The following is a 13419-nucleotide window of genomic DNA, read 5'->3' as shown; positions in this document are numbered from 1 at the left end:
TTCCAAATAATTGACAGTCTGGTGGAATCATTTCTTCTATTCATGCTTTCAGGTCTTTTTTCAATCTCTATGGCTTCTCTGATAATTCTGTGGCTGGGGTTTTCTATAGTGGCTAGGGTTTTGGTGCCATTGAAGTTGATGCTATGACCTGTGGCTTTCATGTGTTGGATTAGTGAGGAAGTGTGTTCCAGCATTTTTACTGCATTTTTGTGTTCATCCAGGCGGGTACTTATTCTTCTATTGGACTATCCAAGGGGACTTCGTATATGCCTTGGTTTTCCAGGTCAATTTTATCTTTGGGGTTTCTAAGGATGGCTGCTATTTTTCTGTCTGTTTTGAAGGCAGTCTTGATGTGATGCCTGTGTAGTATCTTACTGATTTTTTCTGTAGTACCTCTTATGTAGGGCAGGACAGCTGTTCCATAGGTCTGTTCATCTTCTAGGTCTCCATTATGTCTCAGTGTGTTTTTGTGGATCAAGCCAGTGATTTTGCTTTTGTAGAAGCCATTGGCTGTCAGTACTTTAGTCAGGGTGCATAGTTCAGTCTTTATGTGTGTCTTGTCTGCCAGGCGTTTGTTTCTAGTGATTAGTGTTTTTGCCACAGAGTTTATCTGTGCTGGGTGGTGGTGGAATTGGGCGTTGAGGTAGCAGTTGGTGTGTGTTTTCTTCTGGTATATGGTATGTCCTAGTGTGCCATCTGTTTTTTTGTAGATTAGTACATCTAGGAATGGTAGTTGTTTGTTTGTTTCCGTTTTCATGGTGAACTTGATTTTGGGGTGTGTGCTGTTTAGGTGTGTTAGGAAATTGTTTAGGTTTTCTTTTCCATGGGCCAAATCACAAATGTGTCATCAATGTATCTTAACCATAGTTTGGGCTTGTGGGTGGCATTAGCCAGGGCTCTGGATTCGAATTCTTCCATGAACAGGTTTGCAATGACGGGTGACAGTGGTGATCCCATAGGGGCTCCTTCAATCTTTGTCCTTTGTATATGAAATATGTGTTGGTTAAGCAGTGTTCTGTTAGTTCCATGAGGTGTTTAGCTGGTTGGTATTTATTTTTGATGATTTCAAGAGTTTCTTTTATTGGGACTTGAGTGAATAGTGAAACCACGTCGAAACTTACAAGCAGATCTTCTTGTTCCACGTGTACATCTTTGATCATTTCCAGGAAGTGGTATGAGTTTTGTACGTGTGAAGCTGCTGTTTCAGCACAGGGCTGTAGCTGTTTTGCTAAGTGTTTAGCTAGGTTTTATATTGATGCTCCTCTGGAGCTGACTATGGGTCTGAGAGGTATGCCTTCTTTGTGTATTTTTGGGAGGCCGTATAGTTTGGGGCATCTGGAAGATTTTTCTCTTGGGATGATCGTCTGTTGGATCTCTTTGCTCATGTGGCTGGTTATAATTTTCTTCTTGGTTAATTTTTCCAGATATGTTGTTGGGTTCGTGTTTATGGGTTTGTATGTGGAGTCTTGGAGTAGGTCTGTCAATTTTGTTTCATAGTCTTTTCTATTCATTACTACTGTAGCATTCCCTTTGTCTGCTGGAAGTATGATTATGCTGCTATCTTTTTTTAGGGCTTGCAGCGCTTTGAGTTCTTCTTTGTGCAAGTTGCTTTCCTAACACACCTAAACTCAAAGTAAAAACCCCAGCCACAGAATTATCAGAGAAGCCAAACACACCGCAACCAGGCACCTAGATGAAACCTAGCTTCCTAACAAATGATAGCCATCCATTTACTCGGAGTCAAGCCACACTAAAAGCCTCCAATACAGGAACATAATGTTGCCAGCCAATCAAGACACAAAATGAGCCACAAAACAGACAGAAGATATTAGAAACACCAATCAAGCAGAACACAGCAAACTCCAAGACCAATAAACACAGACCAAGACTCCCAACCAATCAGGATGATGAAAAAACCATTCTGGCACAGCAGTAGGCTAGCCCCAAATTTAAAACTGAAACAACTGTAAAAGTCTGACTCACAGAGGAACACAATACAGAAAAGCCTGATAATGGCAGATGAGATTCTGCTGAAACAAGCTGAATAACACACACACACACACACACACATATAAATTGGGGCAGGGTAAAGCAAACAGTCAGCAAGGTCAGGTACAAAAGTCACACCTTTCTCTAAAATCTATCTTTTATTTTCTCCCTTCTCCCACCTGTCCCTCTCTCCAATGCTCTGTTTTTCTTTCATTTACCCTCCATTCATCAGTTTGCCAAGTCAGAGACCTTCTTACTAGGGATCTGAATTGCTTGCTTGAAAAGATCTTGTAAATTCCTTTGAGGAATCATCCGCTTTGGCCAAGAGCCACATGCTGACTGAGGACTGTAGTTTGCTCCCATATTGACTAAACACCCTCAGGAAAAACAAAGAGGTAAATCCAAGAACAGGAATGTTCATTTGGCCTTCTTTGGCCTAGAAGGGTCATTGTCCCCAAATCAGATGTGTAGAATTGAGGTAGCAGGAAAGAGCCCACCTTGCTACAAAATCCCATCTCCTGCAAAGTATGATAATTTATTTCCAGATACTTCAGTAAAAGAAAGATTAGAGCCAATTAACAGGATGGTTTTGCATTAAGGCTACTATCACAGGTCAGTTGAAGACCTGGATAAGTAAAAAAAAAAGTTTAATGACAAAAAAAGGAAGTCCATTGGGAGAGAACCTGTCAAAACTCTTCAAACCAAAGCTAATCTTTGATAAAGCTGGATCTGAGCTGCAATCATTTCAGACTGCAAAATATGGCCTATTCCCTTCCTTTTATTACAAAACACTAATGTACACAGAGAGAAAGACAATGTGTGTGGGGGTGTTTGAAAAGGAAACTGAAAAAGGAGGGGATTAATACGTATGGAAGTGCACCTCAAATATATTTTTAAGAACAAAACAATTAAAGGAGAAGGAATGAGACAACACTAGCACTAAAAATCACCATAAAATTCTTGCTGATTATCTTTTTATGTTAATCCATCCATAAGCATGCAAATTCGAAAATAGTCCTAGGTCAGCACGGCCGAGGAGGATGAGAATTATAACTCAAAAGATCCAGGGTACAATAAGTTAGGAAAGGTTGTCAGAGAAGATGTAGTTATACCTTCATGGGAGGAAATTAAAACTGCTGAATGCACAAACAGCACCAGGTAACAATTGCCTTTGAAATATACAGTATGAGAATACTGATGTTGTATTCCTGTTATTTACCAGAAATGAAAGAAAGGTGTAACAGATGCATGCAAAATCCCTTGGAAAGAGTAGAGAGCTTTTTCTTACCTATGTTAGGATGTTTCAGAAGGCGGCAGATCCGAGCCTCTCGTTCTAGCTTCTGATGATCTGCCAGGAAAAACATTGACAAATCAGCATGGGAGAGAGAGATGCCCAATAACAAATGTGATTTTCTCCTATTATTATTATTGTGGAATTTGGAACATGCAAATTCAGTTAACAATGAAGAATATTTGAAATGGTATACTGCTCTTCACAATACAGAATCAGGAAGTGATTTGAAAGGTTAACATAGGATATAAACAACAACCATTAGAAGTGCCTACATAAAGTCATCCAGCAAGATATCTGATGGAATTAAGGGATACACCGGTTAATAGCATAGGATATCTCAAAGCTAAAAGTATCTGCAGAAGATTATAGGTGTGGAAATCTGGGATACTGTAAGTCAGCCCTTATAGTCCTCTGTTAAGTAATTCTGGAGTTGTATACTCGGAAGCAAGTTTTTCAATGGACTTCCATGGGATTAATTGCTTAAAAGCTAAGCAAAGTCAGACATTACTTGAGCTGGAAGACTATCAAAAAAGTCCAGGGATGTAAACTCTGCTGCAAAGTTAAACAAGGAATCTTAGAAGATGTTTCCATGAAAATTGACTCATTCCATTTGCCCCAAGTCACTTATAAACATACTTCAGCTTGTGTTGAGAGGAGATAGGAGAAAGTTCACACAGCTATCAATTTTCCATTGTGCTGTAACTGTGCCTCAGTGCTTGGGGACCGAGTCTCACATCACAGCAGAGGTGACAAACATCAAAAGCTAAGCTGTGTATGAGTAAGAACATCACACTCCTTTCTTTCTTGCTCTGCTTTTTAGGTGGTTTTTGTTGTTGTTGTTAGCTTTTTAAATGTCTATTCCAACAGATGTATAGAAATAAACCATGAAGCTTAATTCTTTTTTCTTCTTTAAAAAACAGTCGCATGCCTGAAAAACTTTGTGCAAATGGATCTGAAATAGCTGAAAATCCTCCACAGATAGTGACTATCTGTTATGTGTAAGAAAAACAAAACTGTCTAAACCAATGCTTTCTATGCTAGCAACCCTGCTGGCATTTTGGGAAGCTGCTAAGATCTGGCTATTTCTGAAAACCTTTGAGAATTGGTAGGAGATTGAATTTCCATTCTGCAGAAAATTATTAATATTATGGAGAATGATTTTCTTCACTGTAATTATCAATAATAATTTATTATTATGATTAACATGATTTGGCTGATTTGTGGTCATTCTGTTATTGTTTTTATGGTATTGTACCCTTGGAATCTTTTATCAGCATATGCAGTGTACTGTATATATTGCAGGAAATATTTCTATAAGTATGAGACTAGCAGCAGTCCTTCCAAGGATATTGTTGAGCAATTTGTCATTTACGACCATCAGAATACATGACATTTTATATTAAAATTGGTCTATTCAGAAAATTTAGAATTTAGTAGAGAGAATGTGCACAATGCAGAAGGAAAATTTTAAAAAATGACTAAAAGCAAGTATGTTTAGTCCAAGTACACATTACCTAGTAAGGGGCAAAACCCTTCAACATACCATGACAAAGAGGAAGAAGGCAGTAAAGCTTTCTTTAATTCTTCTTCTTCCAAAAAGTCTAAAGCAATGGGTTATATAAAAGTCTACCTAACAGAACATTTGTAACTATTTTTTCTCAGTTTTATACATTAGTAGAGAGTTTAGCCTAGTGGTTAATGTCCAAGGATAGAAACTGAGACTGTGAGTTCTAGTTCTAGTCCCACCCAGCCAGTCACTCTTTCTCAGCTCTAGAAAAGAGGCAATGACAGACCACTTCTGGAAAAAAAAAACCTTGTCAAGAAAACTGCAGGGACTAATCCTGGAAGTCATCAGGATCCAACACTGATTTAAAGACAAAAGATAACAGGATTATTATTATTAAATTTTTATGCCCCCATGTCACAGTTCAAGGTGGGAGGATAAACGCAATATCAGAAAAACATAAAGCCAACTTACCAGTTTACACTATTACTAGGTGGTAATAAGAAGCTATGATTTTAAATTGTGTCTATTGCCTCTAGGATGGTTTACCAAAATGGATTCAGAGTTACCGTTGAAATACAAAGCGGCATAAAAATGAGCCATTGCGGTTGAACCTGAAGCTATTGTGGTATTGGGCTTAGCTAGATTTCACTCATATATTAAATAGGTCCATATTATAGTTTCTAATAAGTTATGGAACAATGTAGAAGAAATAGTTGTTTCCAAGGATCTTTCCTCCTGGTCGTGCTCCTAACTTTACTATAGGATTTTATAATTGTCGACATTTTAATTGGTGCTTCTGTAAATTAACTCAGTAACTGGGAGGTAATTGCTGAAAGCAATTACATTTTTTTCCTACTGGATGGAAGAACTCCCACCCACCCTCTAGCCCACCCACAGCATGCCTGTATGTTGTTCTGCATACATTCAGAGGAAAGCAGTAATAAGAGTTTCAGTGTAGCCTCAGCTAATTGTAACATGTACAGCAGTGTTTCTCTTCCTCTACAAGTGTTTTTCTCCTTTGCTGCAAAAAAGAAAAGCAATTTTAAAAACAGTGCTAGTAAAAGAAATGAATGCATAATTAGCATGGAAAACTTTTTTTCTGGATCAATTTAAATTACCTTTTTCTTTTAAGGACATGATTTTGTGTATTTTTTTCTATTTTCATAATGATTTTAGAAGGAATAAACTCGTTCTCTTTATTAACTAGTAAAAACTAACATGGTCTGAGCAGAGGCCACAACAAAAAATTGATCTTAAGGTAAACAAAGACATTTCTAAGAGGTAAATTCTAATTTTTATTCAGAATAGAAGTCTCAGACATTTTAACTTCTTAAGGATCCAGTTACTATCCAAGCTGGTCTTTCCCTCAATAAGTGAGGTTGGCCAGGCAATATTTGTTTAAAATATAGAAGAAGGTGAATACAATGTAAAAGAATAAAAATGCTAGTACCTAATTTAAAAAAAAAAACAAGATAAAACCAGCAGCAAGCCCAAAAGGATCACAGGATGTTCACTCAAATCATGTTAGGTACAGTGTCAGTTCAGCTACTGTGGTTTATACTTTATGGCTTGATCAGCTTTTTGAGTTTATGAATTAATGGAAATTTTGGGCTGTCAGTATCAATTGTAACTTAGTAGTGTTAACACTGAGGCATCATTTTCCTCCTTCTGTTATTGACAGACAAACAAATTTTCAACTCTGCTTGAGCTCCTTGGAGTTGCATTAGCAACATCACTGTAAAAAAAAGGCATTTGTTTCTTTACATTGTATAATGTGATAGTTTGTGCATGTTTCTTTGCAATTTGTTGGCTGCTTGGCATATTCAATGCATTTCCTGGGAGCATAATATTCCTCCTTTAAATATTTATGAATGTTGCAATAGCAGATATATGTATAGCTCAGTGTTTCATGTTGTGTTGTTAGTGTTCTCTAAGCTACATTTTGGGGTTGCACATAATACAGTTGCACAGACTGTATTATGTAATATCACCCATGCAGGAGACAGATGAAGTGAATGTAATATATGATTTGGGCATGTCAACTGACACCAGTGTTATTCCGTCATTACCTGAACAAGGATAGAAAAATAAGGCCAATGTCAGCCTCCTCAAATAGTTAGCTATTCAAGGGTGTGAGGTCCCATAATGTGAACTACAATCTGGGGCAGTGCCAGAAAAGTGAAAAGTGAAGAAGGGTTTATTCTTTCCTCTATGTGCCTGCGCTTCAAGAGGAACATGTCTTTATGCAGTTATTTCCCACTCTAGTTTTCCACTGGGGAGGTTGCTTCCCATCACACTCCCTGCCTCCCACGGATCTCAGCAAAAATGAGAAAAGTGAACCCAAACATTTGCATCCCTAATGGGCTGTAATGTGGCAGGTTTACTGAGGCCAAAGCAAAGCATTTACACTGGGTTTCCTGACTGAACACGATTTGTAGCTGATGCAGCTTTAATTATTTCAGAATTCCATCATCTCATGCCACTGAGTCTGACAGGCAGGTCTTTCATAATTGAACACTAACACTTTTTCCTATTTCAGTCTTTCTGCATCTCTACTTATACACCTGCTATGGAAAGCCCTAAATAATCTTTTTCAGTTCTTGGCATTTACATGACTTTTAAAGAGTCATCAATGCGGCACTTTCCACCCACCCCCCTCCTTAAACGAGACATAGAATAGAACACTAAATCTTTTCCATCTCATTCCCTTCATAATTTCCCTCCATTGGTCACTGCTTTATTTTTGCAGTTAGCATCAGCAAGACAGGTTAAGCTATATGTTTGAGCCTGGTGTTGAGTCAACTCAGCTAGTACGGTGTAGAAACTGTTATGTCCTTGGGGCTGACACCAGTTCCCCATCAGGTCCGCAATTCCTGCGGGGGCGTTCTTAGTCCCCATTGGCTGGCTCCCTTCGACAGTCGGCTATAAAAGCCGGCTGCTAGGTTGAGCCAGCTGCTGTTCGCTGGTAGGTCTGCTGTTAGCTGCAGACACGACAGCCCCCTTTATTCCCACGAATAAAGCGTGTTATGACTGAAGCTCTGGTGTGGCCTCCCTCCTTTCCGAACTTAACATTGGCGACGAAGGTGGGATCTGGCCAACCAGCAGCTATACAAGAGCTGAATATCACGAATCTGAAGCGCTGGACCGTAGCCGCGACGTTGAGAGCTCGGTCAGCCATTGAGAAGGAAGCAAAGCGGAGCGTGTAGCCGCTCAAGAACACAAACTAGCTACAAGAGAGTGGGCGCTGAGATCCTCAGCCGCCCAACAGCAAAATTGCCAGAATTGCGTGTAGCGAAGCTCCAGCGCGACGCTCACGACCGCTGATCTAGGCGTGAAATTCAAATCGCTGTCAGCGCGCAGCTGCAGCATTCGCCGCCTCGACCTTGTAAGGGCGCGAATTTCAAACAGACGTCAGTTATAGCGTCTGTTCCCAGCCGCCAAGGGCTGCAGAGAGCGAGAAAACCCAGAGAGATTCCACGAGCTGAATCACCAGACCAGAATTGCACTGCAAGCGCAGCTGCTACCTGTACAACCCAGAGAGAACTCAGAAGCTGAACACTCATTTAACAGCACTGTTCGCCCCAAGAGAACTCAAGAATGTCCCATGGTCTGAGCTACTGGAGACCCTCTCCAATCATTATTCGCCGAAACCGTCACAGATCGCGAGACGCTTCGCCTTTCGCATGAGGAAGCAAGCGGAGGGAGAAACCATAAACCAATATATGGCAGCCCTCAGAACCGCAGCCCTGCACTGTGAATTTAAAGGCTACCTTGATGACATGCTCCTGGACCAACTTGTCTGCGGAGTCAAGGATACAAGACTACAGAGGCGGTTGTTGGCAAGGAAGGACCTCAACCTCGCACAAGCCATCGAGGAAGCCCTGGCTGCAGAATTGGCAATACAGTCAGCGGCTGAAATACAGGGAAACACCCCCAAAGGTAATCCAGTCACTGTGCATTCTGAGGAGGCAGTGAACGAAGAAGAGCCCATCAAGCAATCTGAGGTGCACCGCCTCAAACCATTCAAGCAGCAACAGGTAGGAACAAGACCGAGAGAAGGCAACGTACCTAGGCACACCCCGCTGTGCCTCTCCTGTGGGGGTCCCCATGCCAGAGCAACGTGCAGGTTCAAAAGTGCCACCTGCAACAACTGCAGCAGAAGAGGACACATCACTAGGGTGTGCCAGGCAGCGCATGTGGCTCCACAAAAGCCACCATCTTACGCCCCCTCGGGGCCATCCAGGCAAGTAGAAAATTGTTTTACATGCTATCAAGCTAACCATACCTTCTTAACACCCAATAAAATTAAACTCTCCATTCATTTAGAAGGTAGACCCTGCCTAATGGAGGTCGATACCGGGTCAGCGCTCTCGATTATTTCATGGAGCACGCTCAAGAAAATACGTCCCAGCCTGTCCAGGAAACAGCTGCAGAAGAGTCGCCTATCCTTACGAGACTACCAAGGGAAGAACATTCCAGTAATCGGAACAGGCAAGTTCCTAGTCAAATTCAGAACCTTTAAAGGCCGCCTGCCATTAGTGGTAGTTGATGGTGCCCTTCCTAGTCTTTTGGGGTTGGATTGGTTCCCCTCTCTTGGCCTTAGCTTAACGGGGGTTCATGCTGTCTCGTCCTCTCACTGTTCTCTGATTACGCTGATGTTTTCAGCGATGAATTAGGGTGCTACAAAGGCACACCTATTTCCTTCTCAGTGGATCCCCAGGCAGTTCCCATCCGCTTGAAACCGCGGAGAGTGCCATTCGCTCTGCGTTCTAAGCTGGATGCGGAACTAGACAAATTGTTAAAACAAGAGGTAAACGAACCCACGGATTTTGCTAAGTGGGAGACACCTATTGTCACACCTCTCAAAAAAGATGGTAGTATAAGGATGTGCTCAGACTACAAGACCACAATAAATCGCTATTTACAGACTAGCACATACCCAGTGCCAGTAATCCAGCATTTACTGCACACATTCGAACCCGGAGCGATATTCGCCAAATTGGATATGTCACAGGCTTACCAACAGTTTCCTGTGGACAACCAAACGGCCGAATTGCAAACCATTGTTACCCACAGAGGGGCCTTCCGATGCAAGCGCCTCCAATTTGGTGTGAGTGTCGCCCGGGCATATTCCAGTCGTTAATGGAACGGATCCTACAGGGCCTTCCTGGCGTGGTTCCATACTTTGATGACATCTTGGTTTCCGCCCGGGACAGAACACAGCTTTTCCTCAGAGTTAGAGGGTGTTAGACAGATTCAGACAGCATGGCCTCAAACTAAAAAAAGAAAAATGCACCATAGCCACTAAGCAGGTGGACTTTCTCGGTACCGAATAGACGCCTCTGGCATCCACCCGGTAGAATCAAAGGTTAAAGCCATTCACGAGGCACCCACACCGGCGTCCAAACCAGAACTACAAGCCTTCCTAGGCCTGCTGAATTTCTATGCGTCATTTCTGCTGCACAAGGCATCAGTGGCAGAACCACTGCATAGACTCTTAGATAAAAATGTTCCATGGCACTGGGGACCCAAAGAGGAATACGCTTTCAGGGCAGTCAAGTCACTCCTCACTTCAGACGCTGTGCTGATCCAATTCAACCAGAACCTACCGCTAGTTTTGGCAGCAGATGCCTCACCTTTCGGGATTGGGGCCGTATTAAGTCATAGACTACCCAACGGGTCCGAAGCTCCCATTGCGTTCTTCTCTAGAACATTTTCAACGACAGAACGCAACTATAGCCAAATCGACAAAGAGGCCCTAGCTGCCGTAGCCGCTGTTAAGAAATTTCATGAGTTTCTGTTTGGGCACAACTTCGAACTGGTTACAGATCACAAACCGTTGTTGGGACTTCTCTCCGGAGAGAAACAAACACCACAAGTCTTGTCTCCCCGAATGACAAGATGGACCTTATTCCTGGCAGCGTATTCATACAAGTTAGTTCACCGTCCAGGAAAAAATCTCAGCCATGCAGACGCCCTCAGCCGGTGCCCGCTACCAACGCCCGTGGAGGATCCGGCCCCAGTCCACACCATCTTTGACACCAGTGAGTTCAGAATTCCAGTCACTGCGAGAGACATTGCCTTCCAATCCAGGAAGGACAGACTAATCGCCCAGGTCCTGGACTGGGTACGGAGGGGGTGGCCGGGTAGTAACCCTTCTAACGATTTTTCACCCTTTAAAGTCCGCCAACAGGAACTTTCCAGTTTACAGGGTTGTCTGCTATGGGGGACCAGAGTTGTCATTCCAGAATCACTATGCAGACACGTCCTGAAGGCATTACACGAGGGGCACCCCGGCATTGTACGAATGAAGGCGTTGGCACGGAGCTATGTATGGTGGCCGGGCATGGACGATGAAATTACGAAATGGGTAAGCTCCTGCCATCCCTGTCAAGAATCCCAGCCAGCGCCCCCAGTCACCCCTCCCACCAAATGGGAAAGCGCCAACGCACCATGGTCTCGTCTACATGTTGACCTGGCCGGCCCATTCCATGGCAAGACATTCCTAATAGTAGTAGATTCATTTTCTAAATGGATCAATGTGGCACTCCTACTCTCAACCACCACACGAGCAATCGCCCAAGCACTGACGCGTTTGTTCGTTACACACGGTCTCCCAGACACTATTGTGTCAGATAACGGTCCTCAATTTACGTCCACAGACTTCAGCCGGTATGTCACCAACCTGGGCATCCGGCACATCCTAGCAGCTCCCTTTCACCCCTCGAGCAATGGGTTGGCTGAAAGAGCAGTCAGAACAACCAAAGAGGCCCTCGCCAGGTTCACCCAAGATGACTGGCATTCCAGACTCTCTAGATTCCTTATAAGCCAACACTCGACCCCGTGCACGGTCACAAACAAGTCGCCGGCAGAGCTACTGATGGGCAGACGCTTAAGGACAATACTAGACAGGCTGCACCCTCACTATTGCCCAGACACACCCATTGGGTCTAACAGTAGGGTCAGGAGTTTTGTCTTACAGGATCAAGTCTTCACCAGAAATTACGCGGGAGACCCGTTGTGGGTACCTGGCAGGATCGTGGCCATCACGGGGCCCAGGTCGTACCACGTCCAGTTAGAAGACGGGCGCATTTGGCGGAGACACCTGGACCAGTTGAGGAGCCGGCAGAACGAGCACGCCACCACCGACCCAGAGACCACAGCAACATTCCAGGCACCGCATCCGGCACCTAGCTGGGACACTCAGAGTAACCTGCCTCCACCAACCAAACCGAGGGAGCAGACGGCTGACCGTGACCATCCTACAGAACCAGTAACCAGCCCCAGCAGTTCCTCTACCGCACCGGGAGACCGAAGCGACTCGACAACCCAGCCGGCGACCGGCGAGCAAGGTCGGGTGGCTGGACAGTTACCAAGGGACCAAATCCCCGCTGTCCCGAACTCTGTGCCACCCGCTCCTACACCCAAACTAAGACGATCAGAGCGGCAACACAAACCGCCTTCATACCTTAAAGACTACTCATGTTCGTATCTGGGGGGAAGGGGTGTTATGTCCTTGGGGCTGACACCAGTTCCCCATCAGATCCGCAATTCCTGTGGGGGCGTTCTTAGTCCCCATTGGCTGGCTCCCTTCGACAGTCGGCTATAAAAGCCGGCTGCTAGGTTGAGCCAGCTGCTGTTCGCTGGTAGGTCTGCTGTTAGCTGCAGACGCGACAGCCCCCTTTATTCCCACGAATAAAGCGTGTTATGACTGAAGCTCTGGTGTGGCCTCCCTCCTTTCCGAACTTAACAGAAACCATTTTTATGCATGACGTATAGTAGAAACTCAGGTTTATATATTTGCATGACCTGCCAAGCCATATTGAGGTTAATGTGCAGATTGTGGTGATGATGCAGGAATTACTATCTGGAACCAAAGGTTTTTTTCCCCACTCACATCTAACCATGGCATGAACATGCTCCAGCCACCTCTTTTGTTCTTCCAGGTTCTCCTAACATTGGCTTCATTTCATCCCCAGCCATGCCAGAGGCAGCTTAAAATCCTGAGCTGTTCTAATGATAATGTTGAAGCAGGCCAGTAAGTCATGGTAGTTTTGGCCTGGCTGTAACGTGACACATTTCACAGATTTTTCCAAAGATCCTTCAACCAGGTGACCTCTAATGGGAAGAATCAATGCAGCATGTATTCCCCAATTAGGCTAGTGCAGGCACATCTTGTCCCCTCTGATCTGATTCTAAAGAATTCTAATTTAATTCTAATTACCTAATGTTTAAAAAATCTAATAAAAGCCATTGTCTTCTATGGGCATTTTGTTAATCAGCTCCCTCCCCCCTCTGTTGCTTCATGTTATAGCTTCCCCTCTCCTTAATATGTCAGATATTGTTCCACGCAGCTTCTGAAATGGAGCCAATTATCAAGGCCTTAGCCTGGAATAGCATCAAACCCATGTAAAGGGAAGTCAACTATCTGCTGATACCAAATGACAATCAGGCTCCTTTTGAATGCACCCAATTGCAAAATAATTGTGTGACACCAGAGCAAGTTTTGCCAGAGCATTAAACCTACTAGTCCTTGCCTTCCCAGTCTTAGGTCTCCTTAAAGGAAGTGATTGGTAGATGTTTACATTTAAGGGGAAGTATAAATGAGAATGCAAATAGCTTTGAAGAA

At 43.5% G+C, this 13419-nt stretch overlaps 1 protein-coding gene across 6 annotated transcripts in view; it reads right to left on the bottom strand.

The window, feature by feature from the left end:
• Window positions 1-13419, bottom strand: part of CAMK2A (calcium/calmodulin dependent protein kinase II alpha) — a 153258-nt gene that overhangs the window by 68222 nt on the left and 71617 nt on the right. For all 6 annotated transcript variants that reach the window (XM_026696603.2, XM_087924281.1, XM_087924284.1 and 3 more), the window contains exon 3: window positions 3278-3337. In XM_026696603.2, the coding sequence (XP_026552388.1) occupies window positions 3278-3337 (60 nt within the window). The remainder of the gene's footprint in view (window positions 1-3277; window positions 3338-13419) is intronic.

This window comes from Pseudonaja textilis, chromosome 2, assembly GCF_049901715.1.
Source record: "Pseudonaja textilis isolate UNSWEBS1 chromosome 2, rPseTex1.2, whole genome shotgun sequence".
Taxonomy (NCBI): Eukaryota; Metazoa; Chordata; class Lepidosauria; order Squamata; family Elapidae; genus Pseudonaja; species Pseudonaja textilis.
The sequence above is the reverse complement of the archived record's forward strand: the minus strand, read 5'-3'. Positions and strand labels throughout refer to the sequence as shown.